The sequence below is a fragment of the Podarcis cretensis genome, assembly GCF_951804945.1.
Source record: "Podarcis cretensis genome assembly, chromosome: 2".
NCBI classification, from domain to species: Eukaryota; Metazoa; Chordata; class Lepidosauria; order Squamata; family Lacertidae; genus Podarcis; species Podarcis cretensis.
In genome coordinates, this window is record NC_137171.1 from 59,523,383 (window position 1) to 59,540,332 (window position 16,950).

General features: G+C 42.6%; 1 protein-coding gene across 1 annotated transcript; it reads right to left on the reverse strand.

Moving 5' to 3' along the window:
• Positions 1–6,800: 6,800 nt before the first annotated feature.
• Positions 6,801–9,084, reverse strand: NEUROG1 (neurogenin 1). The gene is made up of 2 exons (XM_079967063.1): positions 8,900–9,084; positions 6,801–8,441 (listed from the first exon to the last, which is right to left on the reverse strand). The coding sequence occupies exon 2, from the start codon at positions 8,438–8,440 to the stop codon at positions 7,757–7,759; it is 684 nt and encodes a 227-aa protein (XP_079823189.1). The 5' UTR covers position 8,441; positions 8,900–9,084; the 3' UTR covers positions 6,801–7,756.
• Between the last annotated feature and the right edge of the window lie 7,866 nt (positions 9,085–16,950).

A 16,950-nucleotide genomic window follows, 5' to 3' on the forward strand; every position in this document is an offset into this window, starting at 1 on the left:
GAACCTAATCACCGCAGCTGGAAAAACCCCAGATCCACTCCAGCAACAATTTAACAAACTCCCTCTAGAGGAGGCAGTTTCTATTTGTATCCATCTTAAAAGCAAATCCAACAAAAGAAAGTTACTTTCACTTTTCGAATTTTTAGTTCCTTTTAAATGCAAAGGGCAACATTGAAGATAATTTGTATCTCTTCTTTAGCTGTCTGTCAAAAGATGTTTCTTTCACGGTCAATGAACTTCGCCAGAAGTCACTGTCTCTGACACCCCGTTCCCAGGTTTAAGACGGTGGAAATTTGTCTTTCTTTACTCTCTCTCCTGCAGGTATAAACAGTCAAATTTCCCCTCTTTACTCCTACTTCAAAGAGGGGTTTGGATGGTTAAAACAGAAGGAATTTTAGATCCTTATGAACAGCTTTTCAGGCTTTAGCTTGCACAATTTTTGCTTCAGATTATTTACAGAAACGGAAGGCGGACTTCCTGTTTAGAACCTTCCCGCTTGAGTGCCAAATTAAAATGTTTCTTAGCCCAATTTTCCGTTCTACTCACGGGTACTTGTTTTAGAGTCCAATTGCCCACAGGAAAAAGTCAGTGCTCTCCGGCAATGGCTGTGCGGCTTCACTCCGTAAAAATAGCGGTCAATTCAAGACACTGCGCCACTCAACCCGACGTCGCTTCAGACCCCCCAAAAAGGGGTCTCCTTGCATGTAGGGGGGCGCTCCTGGTGTCAGCCAAATCCCACGTTCCCAGGCTTCCTCTGCCTGGGATTTTTAAGGGGTCTCCACCTTCGCCGCGGTGGCAAGACCCGATTTTCGCGGAGCGGGTTCCTCTGGATCAGAGGAATTCCACCATTGCCGATGGCGCTAACCCGGAAGTCCTTTCCCTAGCCTTTTTGGTCCAACCTATTCTCCTGGGAAGTGGGTGGCGCTGTGGGTTAAACCACAGAGCCTAGGACTTGCCGATCAGAAGGTCAGTGGTTTGGATCCCCGTGACGGGGTGAGCTCCCGTTGCTTGGTCCCTGCTCCTGCCAACTTAGCCATTTGAAAGCATGTCAAAGTGCAAGTAGATAAATAGGTACCGCTCCGGCGGGAAGGTAAATGGCATTTCCGTGCGCTGCTCTGGTTTGCCAGAAGCGGCTTTGGCATGCTGGCCACATAACCCAGAAGCTGTACGCTGGCTCCCTCGGCCAATAAAGCGAGATGAGCGCCGCAACCCCAGAGTTGGTCACGACTGGACCTAATGGTCAGGGGTCCCTTTACCTTTACCTTTATTCTCCTCTTCTCTTCGATCAGGAAATAACCAGATTGTACTTGCTGAAGGAAGCTTCCCATGCAACCACTTGCAGGCGCTGGCATTAAACCTAAGCTGGACTCCAGCCCAGTCCATTTTGTGGTGACCACCCATCGTACTTGCTTCCCACCAACATGTTTGGTTCACAGATATACTTGAGTAACATACAAAAATTGAAATTGCCTTTAAAATCAGTGAAATTTGTCATCATGGTTGCTTTAATCCTCCAAATGATTTATTTTGGATTTCACAAGCCCCCAGTGAGAAAGGGCTTCACGCTGAACATTTTAATTCTCACCTGCTTCTGCCTTTATAATCTCTTCCCCGTATACAAATCAATCTTAATGGTTCATTAGAGTGACTGAGATCTATAATTATAGTATTACCTTTCATGTGCTCACAGGTACCAAAGTAGGCTTTCAGAGAAAGTCGACATTAAATCAAATCTATAGCAGATTACCATTCAAGGAGATCCCTTATTATAGAGATGCTCTTGTTAGTTGTGGAAATCCAAGTATTGTTCAGGGTTTAATACCAGCATTAAAGATGCTTTAGTTTTTCAAGTAATATCCCAGTTGGCAGCAGGGAACTTGCAGGCAGTAGGAAGTATTGAGTTTGGTATATAATAATGGGATCTGGTTTTAGGCTTGGGAGACGTCACAGATGTTCCTTTACAAAGGAGCAGTGCAGTATGTCAACAATTAAAAAGTGTGCAGAGCAGAAGCATCCTATAAATCCAAATTATGACTATGTTCAGTTGCCTGTGGGAAATTTTGGTTCTGCACTAGACTTTTGCCAAACAGAAATATCAGCAATTCAACTGTCATTTTTATGCTGAGATTTCTGCCTATTAAAACTGTTGCTTTAGTTTGGATGGAGAATTCCATGCAGTGATCGCTGGCCGCAGATAATTGGATATAAAGTTTTATTGCCTTTTCCAGTTGTTCAATATAGATTTTGTGTGCACACATTACATACGAGCAAAGATATCAGCAACAACATGGCACCCCTACCAATGTACAAAGAACCACAGAAAGCCCATTGTCCGCTCAAAAGCCTACTGTATGAGAAAAATCTTACACCCTCTTCAAAAAAGCCAGCCATGATTACAACACAATCCTAAACATATCTACCCAGAATTAAGTCCCGCTGTGCTTAAGTTAAGTGCCTTCCTTGGCTTCTTCTGGAAAGAGGTGCCACAATTTTGAGGCAATTGCTGAGCAAGCCCAGCTCTTCCCTATTGCTGTCCAAACCTGTCATAGGGATGACACAGGCAAGAATCCTCATTTAGATCCATACTGGAAGAGAAGGTCATTAAGATTTGAGTGCCCCAGACTGCGCAAAGCTTGAAATAAAATGAGCATCATGAATTGGGCCCAGAAGCAAATTAGCAGCCAACCTAACAAGGGCAAAACAGATGAAAAATCTGCATCTCTAGATAATAACAGAAAGCCCAAGTCTTGATAAATGGATAACTTTTTATTGTGTATGGTAGCATTACCATGTAGCTGTTGTGTGTGACATTTTACCTCTTTTATGTTTCTAAACACTACTAGCATTTCAAATTAGTTTGCTGTATTACTAATCATATTTAGTTTGTTTCTTATCTCTGTCGGTTTAGTTGAATTTCCCTTTCCCTTGCCTTCAAATTTTGTACTGTTAACTCTTTTAATATTTTTAAGTGTACTAATATCTTATTTTTTTGCTCTTGATCCTTTTTCATTTTAATACTATTTCATAGTCCATTTTATACTGTTACTGTAATGATAATGAAAATAATAAGAAAAAATATGTGCCTGTCTCCCAATACCTGTCAAGAGATATGCAGCGGTGTTATGTACTAATTGAAGCTAGCAACTCATCTTTAATGTTTCAATGCTTTGTTTATTCTCTGATATTGAAAATGTGCGTCTTAGGTCACCTGTGAGTTTACAGGATCTTTCATCTCCATGGAGATAGGCTAAATTTCAGTCCCTGAAGGGCATTTTCCCTAATTTTCAAGGGCATGAATTGTGACTGCGTACATCAAGACTTTATACAAATCTGTGTTTGAGATACATTCATTATATCTGCAAGACCTGAACTGATGATTTAATAAACATACAAACACTTATTTGTCACAAATGGTCCATGAAATCCATATGCCAAGTGGTAATCAAAAGTTTGCAAACTATGTGGGAAATAAGCCAGGAATATCTCAAGATGTTGGATCAACAATATTTCAACATCACAAAAATATACTTTGCAAAAACATACGGACTGTTTCTAAAATCTCTCATAGAATTATTGAACTGCAGCTACCCACAAATCATGTCACACTTAAAAGGCTGCCGTCACACTTGTTTCCATTTTAGCCAATGCCCAATACCTCTTTTGTTACAACTTTGCTAGCCTCTCCTCCCCTCTCTCTTGATTTGTGACATACTTTATAGGCAGACCCATTGCAATCTGTCCAATGGAGTCTTTCAAAACTACAATCTTAGCAAACGGGGTGTTTGAGGTTAGCGAGAGCAGGCTTGCTGTCAAGACATCTCTGTAGCTTTGAGCAGAATCTCAGGCTTTTTGACTCTGCAGGTGCACAACCTATACAGTTTACGGGTGACATTTGTGTGAGAGACGGAGAAGCAGCTGGTCGTGCCAATTCCTCTGCGTTAACAGGTTGAGTGTCCTTATTTGAACTGCACTGGGCCTGGGTGCTGTGTTTTAAAACAACATTCTTAGGCACAGCCATCTCAGCACGCTTCCTTGCATGCAGTAGCAATCATCCATTTGATCGCTCCCGTTTATATTCAGCAGTGCTGCAGCCAGCTGCCAATTCAGAATTGCAATTGCACCGTGTGCTCTCCTTGGAGCAGGATGTGAACCGGGGCTTTTGGCACTTGCTTCCTGGTGCGTCTCCTGAGGGCTTAAGGGGGGAGAAAAACCAGTGTTCTATCCCAGACACGTGCACCTACAGCAGGATTGGAGAGACCCCTTGCTGGAGTCACAAATAGAGGATTTACCCTGCGCTATAGAAATGGAATAAGCTCTCAAGCAAAAGGCTGAGCTGACTCGCTTCCAAAGAGTATAATGGGAGCTCCAAATCCTGTCTCGCACACCCTACGCCAGCTATTAAAGGGAAGGAGCAGAACAATTCAAATGGAGAAAAGATGGACGAGGTAAAGCGAAGATAATTTTCAAGTCCATAAGTTTACTTCTGCGAGTCTCAAAATAGGGGTTAATCCATCTTTATTTTTTATTTATTTTCTCTGCCCTAAGGCCAGACTTTAGTTTCTTTGTTTGTTCTCCTTCGGATCACAACCTGACAATCTTTTCACACATGAAGTGACATATATACAAAGACAAAGCAACTTGGCTTCTACCCAGTGTACGAACAATTTCTCTGCTGAACAAAACGGCTCTTTTCATACCGGTGCACTGAGCATGTTTGTCCCAAGTTGCACGCTATCACAGATTGACGTGCCTCAGGAAGGAAAGCAGTGCACACCAAAATAGCTATTTATTTTTATTTCTTCTCTGATAAGGATTTTGCACATGGTCGTACTTCCCCCAAGGCCATATTTGATGGGTCATGTGCCGCAATAGAGAGAATAGTGTTTTGAGAATAGTGTTTTGAGCTTGTGAGATCCCCTTTCACTCCTTCAGCATAGCACAAGGAGTCTGGGAACTTTTGTTTCCGTTTTTTTAATAAACCACAGCCTGCCATGTCATCAAAACCCAGACAAACTGTGGTTGATCTTAACTGTGGTTAGTTTTAACATGCCATATTCAAGCTATAGTTGATGAAACTGGCTCGCTTTTGTTCACTATAGTTAAGATTCACCACTGTTCAGGATTCAGACTTAAGGCTTAGCCAGGGTCTCATTTTCTGCAGTTTCTCCTCTTCATGTTAATCATGATGCATTTTGCAGTGGAAAAGCATTGCCATGTGGTGATGCAACCATGTGGGAACATTATGGAGTGGGAAGATTTGGGGGTGAATTTCCTTGCCAGTACACTGGCTCCAAAGAACATGCAGTTCTAGGGTTGGGAATTTATATTTACCAGTGCCATTTCATGAAGTAATACAAGAAGGAAGGAAAGCATATTTCTTCTCTGGGGAGCTCAGACTTATATTTTTACAGCAGGGAGGGGAGAGACAAGGACAACAAGGGAGCAAAATGAAGCCACACACACACACACACACACACACACACACACACATGGCTTTGTTTCAGCTGGGGAAGGGGGCTAAGGATTATAACACTTTATCCAAAAAGCTAGATTTTGACTTACCACACATATTACCCTACCCATGTGGTTGCTGATTACAAACATTGGTATAACGCTACCTCACAGGGCTGTAGTGACGATAAGATGGAAAGAACCACTTGGGCTACATTGAATCACAGCCAAGGAAATGCAGGACATCAGTGTAATATAATTAAGCATGGCTGTGGTGTAGAGCCCCCTTCACACAGAAAGGCAGAGCTTTCCAAACTGTTGTGACACATTACTGTGTTGGCTGCCGTGTGTCGTGTGAATGCTCTTATAAGGGGTTAGCTTAACCTCCAGTTTGCTAGTAAAACTGAATTACTGTGCCACAAAATGATGCATGTCCAAAAAGGGTGTCACCAAAATGAAAAGTTTGGAAAGCTCTAGTCTAACCTATCTGAAAGGGTTTTTTGCAGGGATAAAATGAGCTAGCTTCCCATGCGTGCTGCCCTTAATTCCTTGAAGAAGAAAACAAACACAATACAAACTGGAGCAAAAAAAAGATAATTTGTGTGCTTAAGAAAACAAAAACCATTTTAAACACCTTTATTAGCAATAATCTAAAACATGAATTGAAAGGTGTTTGCATGAAATGTAAAGTTTGTTTGGGGATGTGTTCCATGTTATTTCAATATGCTGATTAGTTGTTACTTGTAAAAACTCAGTCCAAAGTTTTCAAAAAGTTTAATTTAACTAAAGAGGAAGGATTAAAAGCTTGAAATCTTCAAGAAAGGTCCCCTTCAGAAAGTGCAAAACTATAAAGCCTTCAAAAACCCATTGCTCTAAGGCATCCACCTGTCACTTCCCACTTTCTCCATAATTGTCACTTTTTATTGACCCTTTTAATCCCTTTTTCTTTGAAAATCTGTTGCCAGCTGATGTTTCATTACACCAAAGAGAACTCTGTTTTTTAGTATGTGTATCCCCACAGGTAGCCTCATGCTGAGAGCTAAACCATGGCCACCAATTTTAATTTGCTTTATTGTAAGTATTAATAGCTTATGTGTGTGTCCAAATTTAGATGATGTAAGAGAATTCTATGGTGTATATTTATTGCTACCTGGATAACTGCTTTTAATTTGATTTCAGATGTTTGTGCCATGACACAATTTCTCCTGTTCGCTAATAAAATGCATCGCCTCCTCTGACAAATGCAGGCTCATTTTTATGAAATTACAACCTCTGGAATAAAAGATAAATCCAAATGCACCCAAATTATAAATGTATAAAACAACATTTATTTACAGCAAGATTTTCTTTATATAAAAAGTACAGCATCTCATTTTAAGACAATGCAGACATAATAATAATAATAAAGCTCTTTATGTACAAAAATACAATTTTCATATGAATGAAAGTTCTTGAATAAATTAAGCTAGAATCAGACCCCGTCAGTGAATGCTCTGTCTAATCCTACTCAAAAACAAGACAGAAGCAGCAGAGGTCAAGATCCATAATGCATGAACCCAGTTCCTTGTCTGCCCTCTTTAGGGACTGATCATGTCAGGGTTCAGAGCTCTGCCAAGAAAAAAGCAAAGCTCCATCCACAGCAATTAGAGTCATTGAGAATTTTGTGAGCTAAGTATCTAGCAGGAGGCCCTGTGCACCCAGCCAAATCAGCCCTCCCTAAGCCTTTTCATTGTATTGTCAGGGCGTTCAAACCAAATTTTCATGCTCATTTTTCTTCATTAGAGTTCTACAAATTGTAAAATTGACTTTTCACCTTGTCTGTAGCAGCAAATCTGTCCCTTTTATTCCCTTTTCTAAATCATATTGATGCCCAAGAGCTCAGGGCCAGTGGAAAAGAAGGAAACAAAGTGGGATTTGTGACATTCAGAAAAGTGCAAAGGAAAAAAAAATTAAAAAGCAGGGGCAGGGAGAGAGAAAGAAAATCTTAGCAAAGGGAGCAAAGTCTTCTAGTGAGCTGGATCTTGATGCCATGACAGCGAACTGGAGGCCAGCCTAAACACTGCATTACGTTGTTCACACATCTGGGTGTGTATGCGAACATTTCTTAACATCACTGACTTTTTGGGTTGGAGATGACATTAGTCTGAGGTTGCTTTGATGTGAAGAGGCCCAAAGTACACCTCCCCACCCTGTGTTTTCATGGGAGCCTAGAGCCCAAGCAGGCCAAGCCACCGGGGCAAGCACTGATCGTTTCGCTATGCTAAGAGAAGGGGCACTGCCCACCCAAGGAGCAAACCGCCCTTGTCTAATGGTACTGCACAAAGCAGGAAGTACTCTGCAACAAGTCTTTGTGGAGGCAGCGGAAGGAGAAGAGGTTCTCCGTATGGCCATAACAACAGTCTTCTGATGTTGTTGGGCTGCCAGGGCTCGAAGTGCAGGCAGAGAGGGAAGAGGTGGCTGGAGAGGCAGTGGATATCCAGGAGCCTGCGTCACTGCCGGGGCTGGGCGGGTCTGCGGAGCTCAAGAAGCTGGGCAGGACCATCTCTTTGGAAGGTTTCTGGAGGCGCTGATCAGCCAGCCTCAGCGTCTCAGAGAGGGCCCAGATGTAGTTGTGGGCAAAGCGCAAGGTCTCTATCTTGGTCAGCTTGGTGTCGTCAGGGAAGGTGGGGAGGACGCTCCTGAGCTCGTCCAGGGCTGCGTTGAGGTTGTGCATGCGGTTCCTCTCCCGGTCATTTGCCTTGACTCGCCTGGTCTTCTTGATCGTATGCAGGACAGCTTCGTTCTTGACCTTGGTGCGCCCCCGACGCCTCTTCCGGTCCTTCTCTTCCTCGCCCTTCACGAGGCTGCGCTCTGGGGAAGCGAGACGCTTGGGGGCGGCCAGGGAAGGGGCCTGTAGGCCGCTGAGGCTGCCTTCGTCATCCGTGAGGCAAAAGGGCACGTCGCTGCTGCTCTCCAGGTCAGAGTAACTGGTCTCCAGGGCCGAGGACATCCTGTGAGGAGGAGGAAGAGGAGAAAAAGAAAGGGGGCACCATTATTACCAACTCTAAAGTGGAAACAGAACTACAAGGGAACTAGAGAAAAGAAGAAAAGGAGATGCATTGCAGAGAGTTGGACCAGATCATCCTTGGGGTTCCTTCATTTTTACAATTCTATGAAAAAAGGAAAACTAAAAATGAATTTTTTAAAAATAGTATTTTTTAAAAACCCCACACGAAGCACAAATAACGTGTGAATGTGAGGGTTGTTTTTTGTTTTTTTTTTAAAAAAAAGCCCAGTCAAGAAAAGAAACTGTAAGAAATGTTTAGCTTTTATTCTGCCAGCGTCAGTGTCGTTTCCTTTCAGGGCTGAAGTTCAAGTTTGTCGTTTGTGTCCAGCCAGCAGAGCTGCACCCTCTTCTGCCCGCCCAGCCCCTGCGCCCATCCCTCCTGCCTGCCCCGCTCCTACTCACTTGCTCAGGGCGGCCGTCCGCACATCCACGCGCGCCCAGCCCCCGAGTGCAGCAGCGGGAGGACGCCGAGAGCGCCGAGGTCTCTCTTCCTCGGAGATCCCGGCGGGGAGAAAAGCGACGGGCGGGACACGCGACCCCTCTTGTCTCTGAAGTGATCTCTGCCGCTATCAAGTCGTGTGAGCAACGAGTGTGGCACACGACTGGCCTCAGACATCTTATATACCCCGTAAAACAATGGGCCTCTCTCGCGCGGCTGGCCCCCGGCGCCCCCCCCCCCGGCAAGCTCCGGCGGGATGAATGAATGAATCCAGGCATCAGGTCTGCCCCGTGCGGCACTTTCCCCTATTTGCATAATTTATGCGCCGAGGATTCCGGGCTCTCACGGGAGTGTGCCTATAATTACCGCCGGCCAATGGCGAGGGAGAGCTGCCGGGGAGCCACGTGAGCTATCACTGGGCTAAGCCTACTTGTTTGAGCTTCATTAGTCTATTAAAAGGGGAGGGGGAGGGGGAGGGAGATGGGAACAAAGTGATTAGCCTTCGCGAGCCCCCGGAGGAGCCTGGGCGAGCGAGGCCGAGCGCTCGCAGCCGAAGGTTCCAGGGGCCATTCATTCATTCATTCATTCAGCGGTGCGCCAAGCGGGAATGCGGGGGGGGGGGGGAGGAGGAGGTTTCTTCCTCCGCCTCCCACCTCATCCCATCCCCGCTTTTCTCCTGCGGGGCTTAGTTCTTTCAGAGGGGACCTTTTCTGTCACCTCGTGAATAAAAGCGCGAGGGATCACTGGAAGACATCAGCAGAGACATAGTATCACCGCAGATTTCCAGGGAGGCACAATGCTCGCTGCTTTTACGGGGTAAAGAAAAATCACCTCCGTTTTGAGGTCTCTTGTCTTCTCTCGACCGACCCCGCAGAGAAAGAGGCCGGAGGCAGAACGGGGAGCGGATCTGAGATATAGTATAAGTTCTTCTTCCCTTAGGCAGCCAGCCTTGTGCTGAAACTCCAAAATACATCTCAATTTAAAGCTTTCATATATTTCTGGCTAAAAGAACGCGTTTGAACTCTGTTGCATGTAGAACACACAGATTTGATGAGAGAGAGAGATTAAGTCTGGTCCTATGCAGGGTTACTCAGTCCCACTTGGTCGGTTGACACTTGGTCCCAGAACCAAAGAACTGGAAGGGACCCAGTGGGTCATCCAGCCCAGCCCCTCAATGAAGGGATCTTTTGCACAACGTGGCGTTTGAATCTACAAACTTGGGCTATTGCAGGTTGAATCGTGCTTTATTGTGTTATTGAAATTAGTTGCTACTAAAAGTGCTAAGCTTTGGTTGCATCACACCCAAATATAACTGGCCATTTCCTCTCAGGAATGGTACCCCAAAATTTCCTACCTCACCTTGCCTACTAGCCAGCCTTTGCTGGGTGTATTTTTAAGCAAATGCTGAATGGCCATCTCTCAAAGTGCAGATCCTAGCAGCCATTCTTGTTGACCCCCAAGGTATCTTCCAACCCTATGATTCTAATATCAGAAAAGTATGCTATTAGATCTGCCTGAATATTATTTGATTGATTGATTGATTGAATTTACATCCCACTATTCTTCCCAAAGGAGGAGGTTAAGGTAAATGTGAAGTGATGTTTACCAATACTTTCTGCTGCAATTTATGATTTGCATCAGGGATTAGCATACTTTTTTTCCTTTTGGGGGTAATCTGGGAGAGGGGGCACATGTCAACAATGAGTGGTGCCAGAGCCCAAAGTTTGATCGGGCCACCCCCCCCTTTTCTATCACCCCCTTTCATACTCTTTTTGCTACCCCCTTCCCTTCCCTTCCCTCCTCTCTCTTTCTGTCTCCTGCTTCTCTCTTTCCTCTTCCTGTCCAATAGGCTACTGGGGAAGGGACAGACGATCTGTTCAAGTTGACAGAGCTCTGAACCCACCACTTGCAGAAGGCTTTTGAAATTAGACCAAGGGCCACCTGCAGCCCTTAGGCAATAGGTTGCCCACCCCTATCTATATAGGGGTTTTAATTTGTAAAGACCGTTAACCATCTTTCTTGCATTTTCCATTCACAACATCCCTGTGAGGCATACCACTGCTCCCATTTTGCAGAAGGGTAAATGCACAAGGCCATCTATTGATGCAAGTTACAGGTCTCCCAATGAGAGGTTTCAATGCACTTACTATAGTAAATATATGCTTCTCTTACCTATGCGAACTTGCACTAGTTGGCTCCCTTTGAAATGAGCAATTTGCCAGTAAAATTCACACAACTGATTATTTGCTTCAAAATGGATCCAGAAGGATATTCTTTTCACCAGTTCCTAGCTATAGTCCAAATTTCTGTTGTTTGTTTAAATAGATTTTTGTCTTCAACCAGCCAGGGGTCAGGCAGAAAAAAAAGTCATGTGCTTTATTGATCAGTACCAATTCACCATAAATAGAAGAGATTTTTGGAAGCACCTATAGGTTGAAATTTGTTTGCATAATAATCTATTCAGTGAACACTTATGAATAGCAAATGCCCAGGAATAATGAGGACTAATTCATTTGCAAACAGAAAGAAATGCTAAATTTATTGGATAATTTATTCCCAATGAATAATTCAGATTCGCTCAATAGCAGGCAGTCTACTAATTTTGTGAATAAATTGTGCAAGCCGGCAAAGATAATACCACTTGCACTTTTGGGGTCTGCGTTTGATGGAAGTCAATTGGAGAAGACTCATTGACATGTAGAACATCAAGAATGGGCATTTGACTGGAGAATATATTAAGATAGTTCCTAGCCTGTGCTCAGATTTCCCTGTTTCACTGAAAAATATTTGAAAGTAACTCCATTTCCGTCACAACATCAGCTTATATTGTGCTTAATTTTTAAAATTTTAACATTGATTGGTATTCAAGGGATGTAATATTAGCTTTGATAATTGATCTATTTTCTGGTCTTTTGTAAAATGATTTTTTCCTTTCCCCCAACTGTTCCTTATTCAAAATGGTTTTTGAAACAGTGTAAGTTTGTTCCTAGTTTTTTGCATTCTGATGCCCAGATAATTTGCTAACATTCCCATCCATTTGGTGTATAAGTTGCTTCACAAAATTCAGAACGCTTTTTTTGTAGAAGTTACTGCAGTTGTTATTGATCAATTGAAAATATTTCTAGTGTGCATTTCAGGGCCATGACCTCACAAATTGGCACACACAACAAAGAAGATGTATAGACAAGAATTTGATAATCAAATAATTATGAATTGCTAAGAGGTAATTCATAGGTCTAAACAAAGCCACAAGATTTCAACACAGAAAATACATAGCTCAAATTCACATAACCTAAAACACATTAAAGGAAGGAAGCCTGGAAGATAAATGTTTTAAAGACCTGTTTGAAAGTCTGCACTAAACAAGCCAAGCATAATGAATTCAGAACGCACTTCTGTAACTGTCAGACCACTACGAAGAAGACCCTGTCTCTCATAGCATCAAGTTTTCTGATCTTAATTGGCTGCCACACAAACAAGATCTCCATATAGGTGAAGGCTGTCATTTAGAAAACATCCATAATTAAAATAAAACATTCACTTAAAAACATTAAAATAGGAATATACATAATTAAAACACACAATAAAACAATCTCATTAAAGTGACACAACAATAAGAGTTTCTCCATTCTTTGAATCAATGGCTGTCATTTTAGAGTTTATCCAGACTCTGGCAGCTTCTCCCATGGCTGTTTCAATGCCTTGATATCAGCTTTTAATTCAATAGTTATATAATATATGTCTATATTAGATATAAAATCAGTCAATAACCTTTTCCTACAAGAGCAGGCTCAGAATGAGTTCTTGTGCAGCACAGTAATATGCATGTTTACTCGTGGGTTGTGGCCTGATTCAAGGTGGGTTGCAACAGGAGCACTAACACCACAGAAGAGTTTGGATTTGATATCCCGCTTTATCACTACCTGAAGGAGTCTCAAAGCAGCTAACATTCTCCTTTCCCTTCCTCCCCCACAACAAACACTCTGTGAGGTGAGTGGGGCTGTGAGACTTCAAAGAAGTATGACTGGCCCAAGGTCACCCAGCAGCGGCATGTGGAGGAGCTGAGGCGCGAACCTGGTTCCCCAGATTACAAATCTACTACTCTTAACTGCTACACCACATGCAAATCTATGGTGAATGAGTAAGAAATGGTAAGTGTGTTAAGGATTACAGCCTTAGAAAATTAATTATGGTTCCTTTTTCAAAGTTTCCAAAGTTCAGATCTCAAATGTATCTTGGATATGATAAATAATTCCATGACTCTTGGAACCCAAAGAAACTTACCGGTAATTTCCATATTTAGAATTCCAAGCATCATGCTTGCTGAGTATGTTTTTAGGTGTATAAATGTTTAGTGATAAGGGTTATAGAGACAGATGTGCAAATGGTGACTATGACATTTGGACAAATGAACTTATTGTTTCAGTGCTGAGGATGTGTAGATTAAGAAAGAAAGAGGGAGGAGACAAGCACTGTATATTTACGATGCTTTCCTGTCCATTCTCTTCTTAAAGAGATTATTCCACAACTAGAGCTTTGCCCGTGCTCTATGTTTATTGATACTGTGCAGCTGGGTGTCCTTTAAGGAGCTGCTCCTCAAAATGGTGGGATATCTTGAACACCGTCATCCACTGAGAATTGTCACTTCTGAGCAAGCGAACAAGAGACATCAGGGGATTTCCCCATGAGACATATCGGAATCACTTTGCAGTTCAATAGTTAAGAGTATGGAAAGAAACAGAGGCTCTTGTGTTTGCTGACACATGATTAACTAGTTAAAAGCAGTCCAGCCACCTTCCCTGTTCAAAATCATCATTCAGCCCAGTTTACCCAAGCCAGACACTTCACTTTCGAACTGCACACACCAGACAGTGTTCGCAGGTTGATTCTCATCAAGGGCATCAACTTCTCACTGCACAGACCTGTCACTTACAACCCCACCAGGCCACTGCAAATCTCCCCGAAATGACCTGCAGCAGGCTGGTGAAATTGGCACATCGGCCATGTTATGGTTAAGTGACTGCCCATGGAAAGTCGGTTTTTAAGGGATTGGTTTCAAGTGGCCAACATCTGGATGCTCCAGTACTCACAGGCTTAATTCACAGGCTGCCACAGCAGCACTGGAACTAATTCCAGACGGTCTGACCCCACTCCACTCTGGTAATACCATTCAGAGGTATGTTTAATAACAGGGTTACTCCCCGTGCCAACATTGCCTACCCCCAGGAAGGGTGATAATGCTGGCATGGAAAGGAACCAAACAATTTGTCTGCCTATGACTCTTCTTTCTTTGGTGATCACTTGTAGCCGAGTAAGATTGTCTTCCATAAACACATTGTTTTAACAATGAGTCCATAAGTGACTGTGGAGGCCAATTCTGGATCCACACATCCTTCCACAGTAGGGCCATAGGTTTTGGGGCGGGAGTTGATCATGGTGTGGATTTGCCAAGCGTGCCTTCCTCTTAGCACGTTTCTCCCTTGCGTCCTTAGTTCGAGTGTCTTCAAAGCCCATGACACCTTTGGTAAAGGCTGTTCTGCAATTGGAGCACTCGCAGGCAAGTGTTCCCCAATTGTTTGTGTTTATACTACATTTAAAAAGATTTGCCTAGAGACAGTCTTCAAACCTCTTTTGTTGACCACTAGCATTACACTTTCCATTTTTAAGTTTGGAATAGAGTAGTTGCTTTGGAAGATGATCATCAGGCATCTGCACAACATGACCAGTCCAACAAAGTTGATGTTGAAGAATCATTGCTTCAACACTGGTGATCTTTGCTTCTTCGAGTACACTGGTACAATCCCTGTCATGGTGGCAATATATGAATCATGCCCAAGCCCTTGTTCCTCAAATTTAAGGATGATAATAGAAATAAATTCTCAGATTAATTTTCAAGCTAAATGATGCAGATCTCAGTTCTAAGTCATTTTCAATGATGTTATGTTTCATTTCAGATTATACATTGCAGCCAGCATAGCCAAGGGACAGAGATGATGGGAGTTGCAGGGCGGCAAATCTTGAGGGCGAAGTATTCCCCACCTCTGGTATGTTACTTCTCATTTTCTCTTAAATTTTATGTCCAGAGTTTGGGAGTGTTGATTAAAACAGTCCTTGCCTTCCCCCCCGTAAACTGAAAGGGTTTTAGTATCTGGGAAGATAAATAGTCAGGAAAGATGTTCCTAAGGGATTTTGCATACACACCACATTTACATGGAAATTGTAGTGCAGTGATCTACATTCTACACTCACAAGTTTGGAAGAGACGCAGTGGTTCCATATTTCCTCCTTTTTATTTTATACACATTTTTGGAACTCATACTGGATTAGTGTTCCCTGTGAGCACCGTGTATTTTGTTTGCAGCAATTACAATGTTTTAATGAGACAACCATAAAATCAACCATTAATTATTTTGTTTCAAACACTTCTGTGTCCTTTTGAGGCAGGTCTATTTAGAAATAGTTTAGAGAGTAGCCTGCAGTTTTATTCTTTCTTCAGTATTATACACAGGAGTGGAGAAGTCATTTATAAATAATTACACAATGTTTTGGGTCTTTGGGCTTGTATAATATATCAAAGCGATTAGTACACTCATTGTTCCATTGTAAATGGGGCTTTCCCCCCTTTGCTTCCTTTCAGTTTCACTTGCCCTGTATTCTATCCAAACCTTTTTCTTGAAATCCTTTGTCTTCTTCATTCTTTTAGCGTGTTACAGTGCAGAGGCACTCTTATTCTTCTTCAAACACTCACAGCATGAGCAAAGAAAGCTACTTCTGTCGCATCTTAAGTTTTTACCATCACTTTCGGACATCCCCCCCACCTCCACTTCCAATTTTCCCAGACTATTGATGAGTGGCCCAATGAAGAATTATAACATCCATCAATTATTGGTGCTCCTGGTGTATATTAAAAGAGGGAGCTTTCAAAGTCTCACTTCCTTGGTGGTGGGGCTTTCTTTAAAGAAGCAGGAGAGAGTGAGTGAGCACGCCGACTGATAACCATTGGCTGGGTTTTGTCTCCCTCAACAATATTCCTATTCCACGGATTTTATGGTTATCAGGGTGTGTATTTGAGGAGGGTGAGGGGTGGGGGGCTTCGCAAGGCATTTAACTTATTTCTTTTATGAGCAGCCTAAACAATACATTTTCAACCCAAACAATATCTGTGCCCGAGTAACAGTTTAAATGTCAGTCAAGCTCTCAGTGGTTGAAAATAAATGATCCCGACACAGGACAGTGTAAAAGCTTCCCCACCCAGCAATTGATGGAAGAGGCCATTTTCAAAGAGAGTCTAATGTTGACGGTAATGTTGTATTGGCAATAGGTGCAATTTAACCTTATTACCCCCTATAAAGTGACAGAATACGGTACTTCTTTTTTTAAAAAAAGCTAGATTACAATCTTGGGGAGAAAGGCCTGCAGCATCTTGAGTTGAAGAGGTCCTTGTGTCTGGCGTTTCTGCCTGGGGATGAAAGAGATCAGCCAAGAGGATTCTACAAGGCGATCCTCTGATAGGATTAGACCTGCACGAGATAGGATTGCAATTCAATACAGGGCCACACGAGACAGGGAAAAACAGAACTTCTTTTAAAAAAAAAGTTTCAATGAAACACCTACGTTATTCAAAAATGTGCCGTGGGAGAAGTTGGGAGAGGAGACAAGAGAATACAAGCCTGGAAAAATTGCTAGAAATTTAGTATTAACTTTGACTGTAGTTTTTCTCCCACCATGGTTAGAACATCAGCAGAGCTTTAAGAAAAACCCGATTTGATTATTTCCTCATTTGTGTGTATTGCTTTATATGGGAACACTGATGCAGCCTCCCCACCCACTTTTTTTTAAGGATGAAGAGACAGATGTGGTAGAATAGAAATGAAATTTTAAAAAAGAAAAGAAAAAAACACACAAATTACTATAGTATTGAACTAAAATTTACACGGAGTAGACCATGACTAAGTTATGTCCATTAATTCCAGTAAGTCCCCTCTGAGTAAGGAAGGAAATAAATAAATATATA

Bases quoted from the DNA above. Each gene is read 5' to 3' on its own strand.
- NEUROG1 (XM_079967063.1), bottom strand. From the start codon at position 8,440: ATGTCCTCGGCCCTGGAGACCAGTTACTCTGACCTGGAGAGCAGCAGC.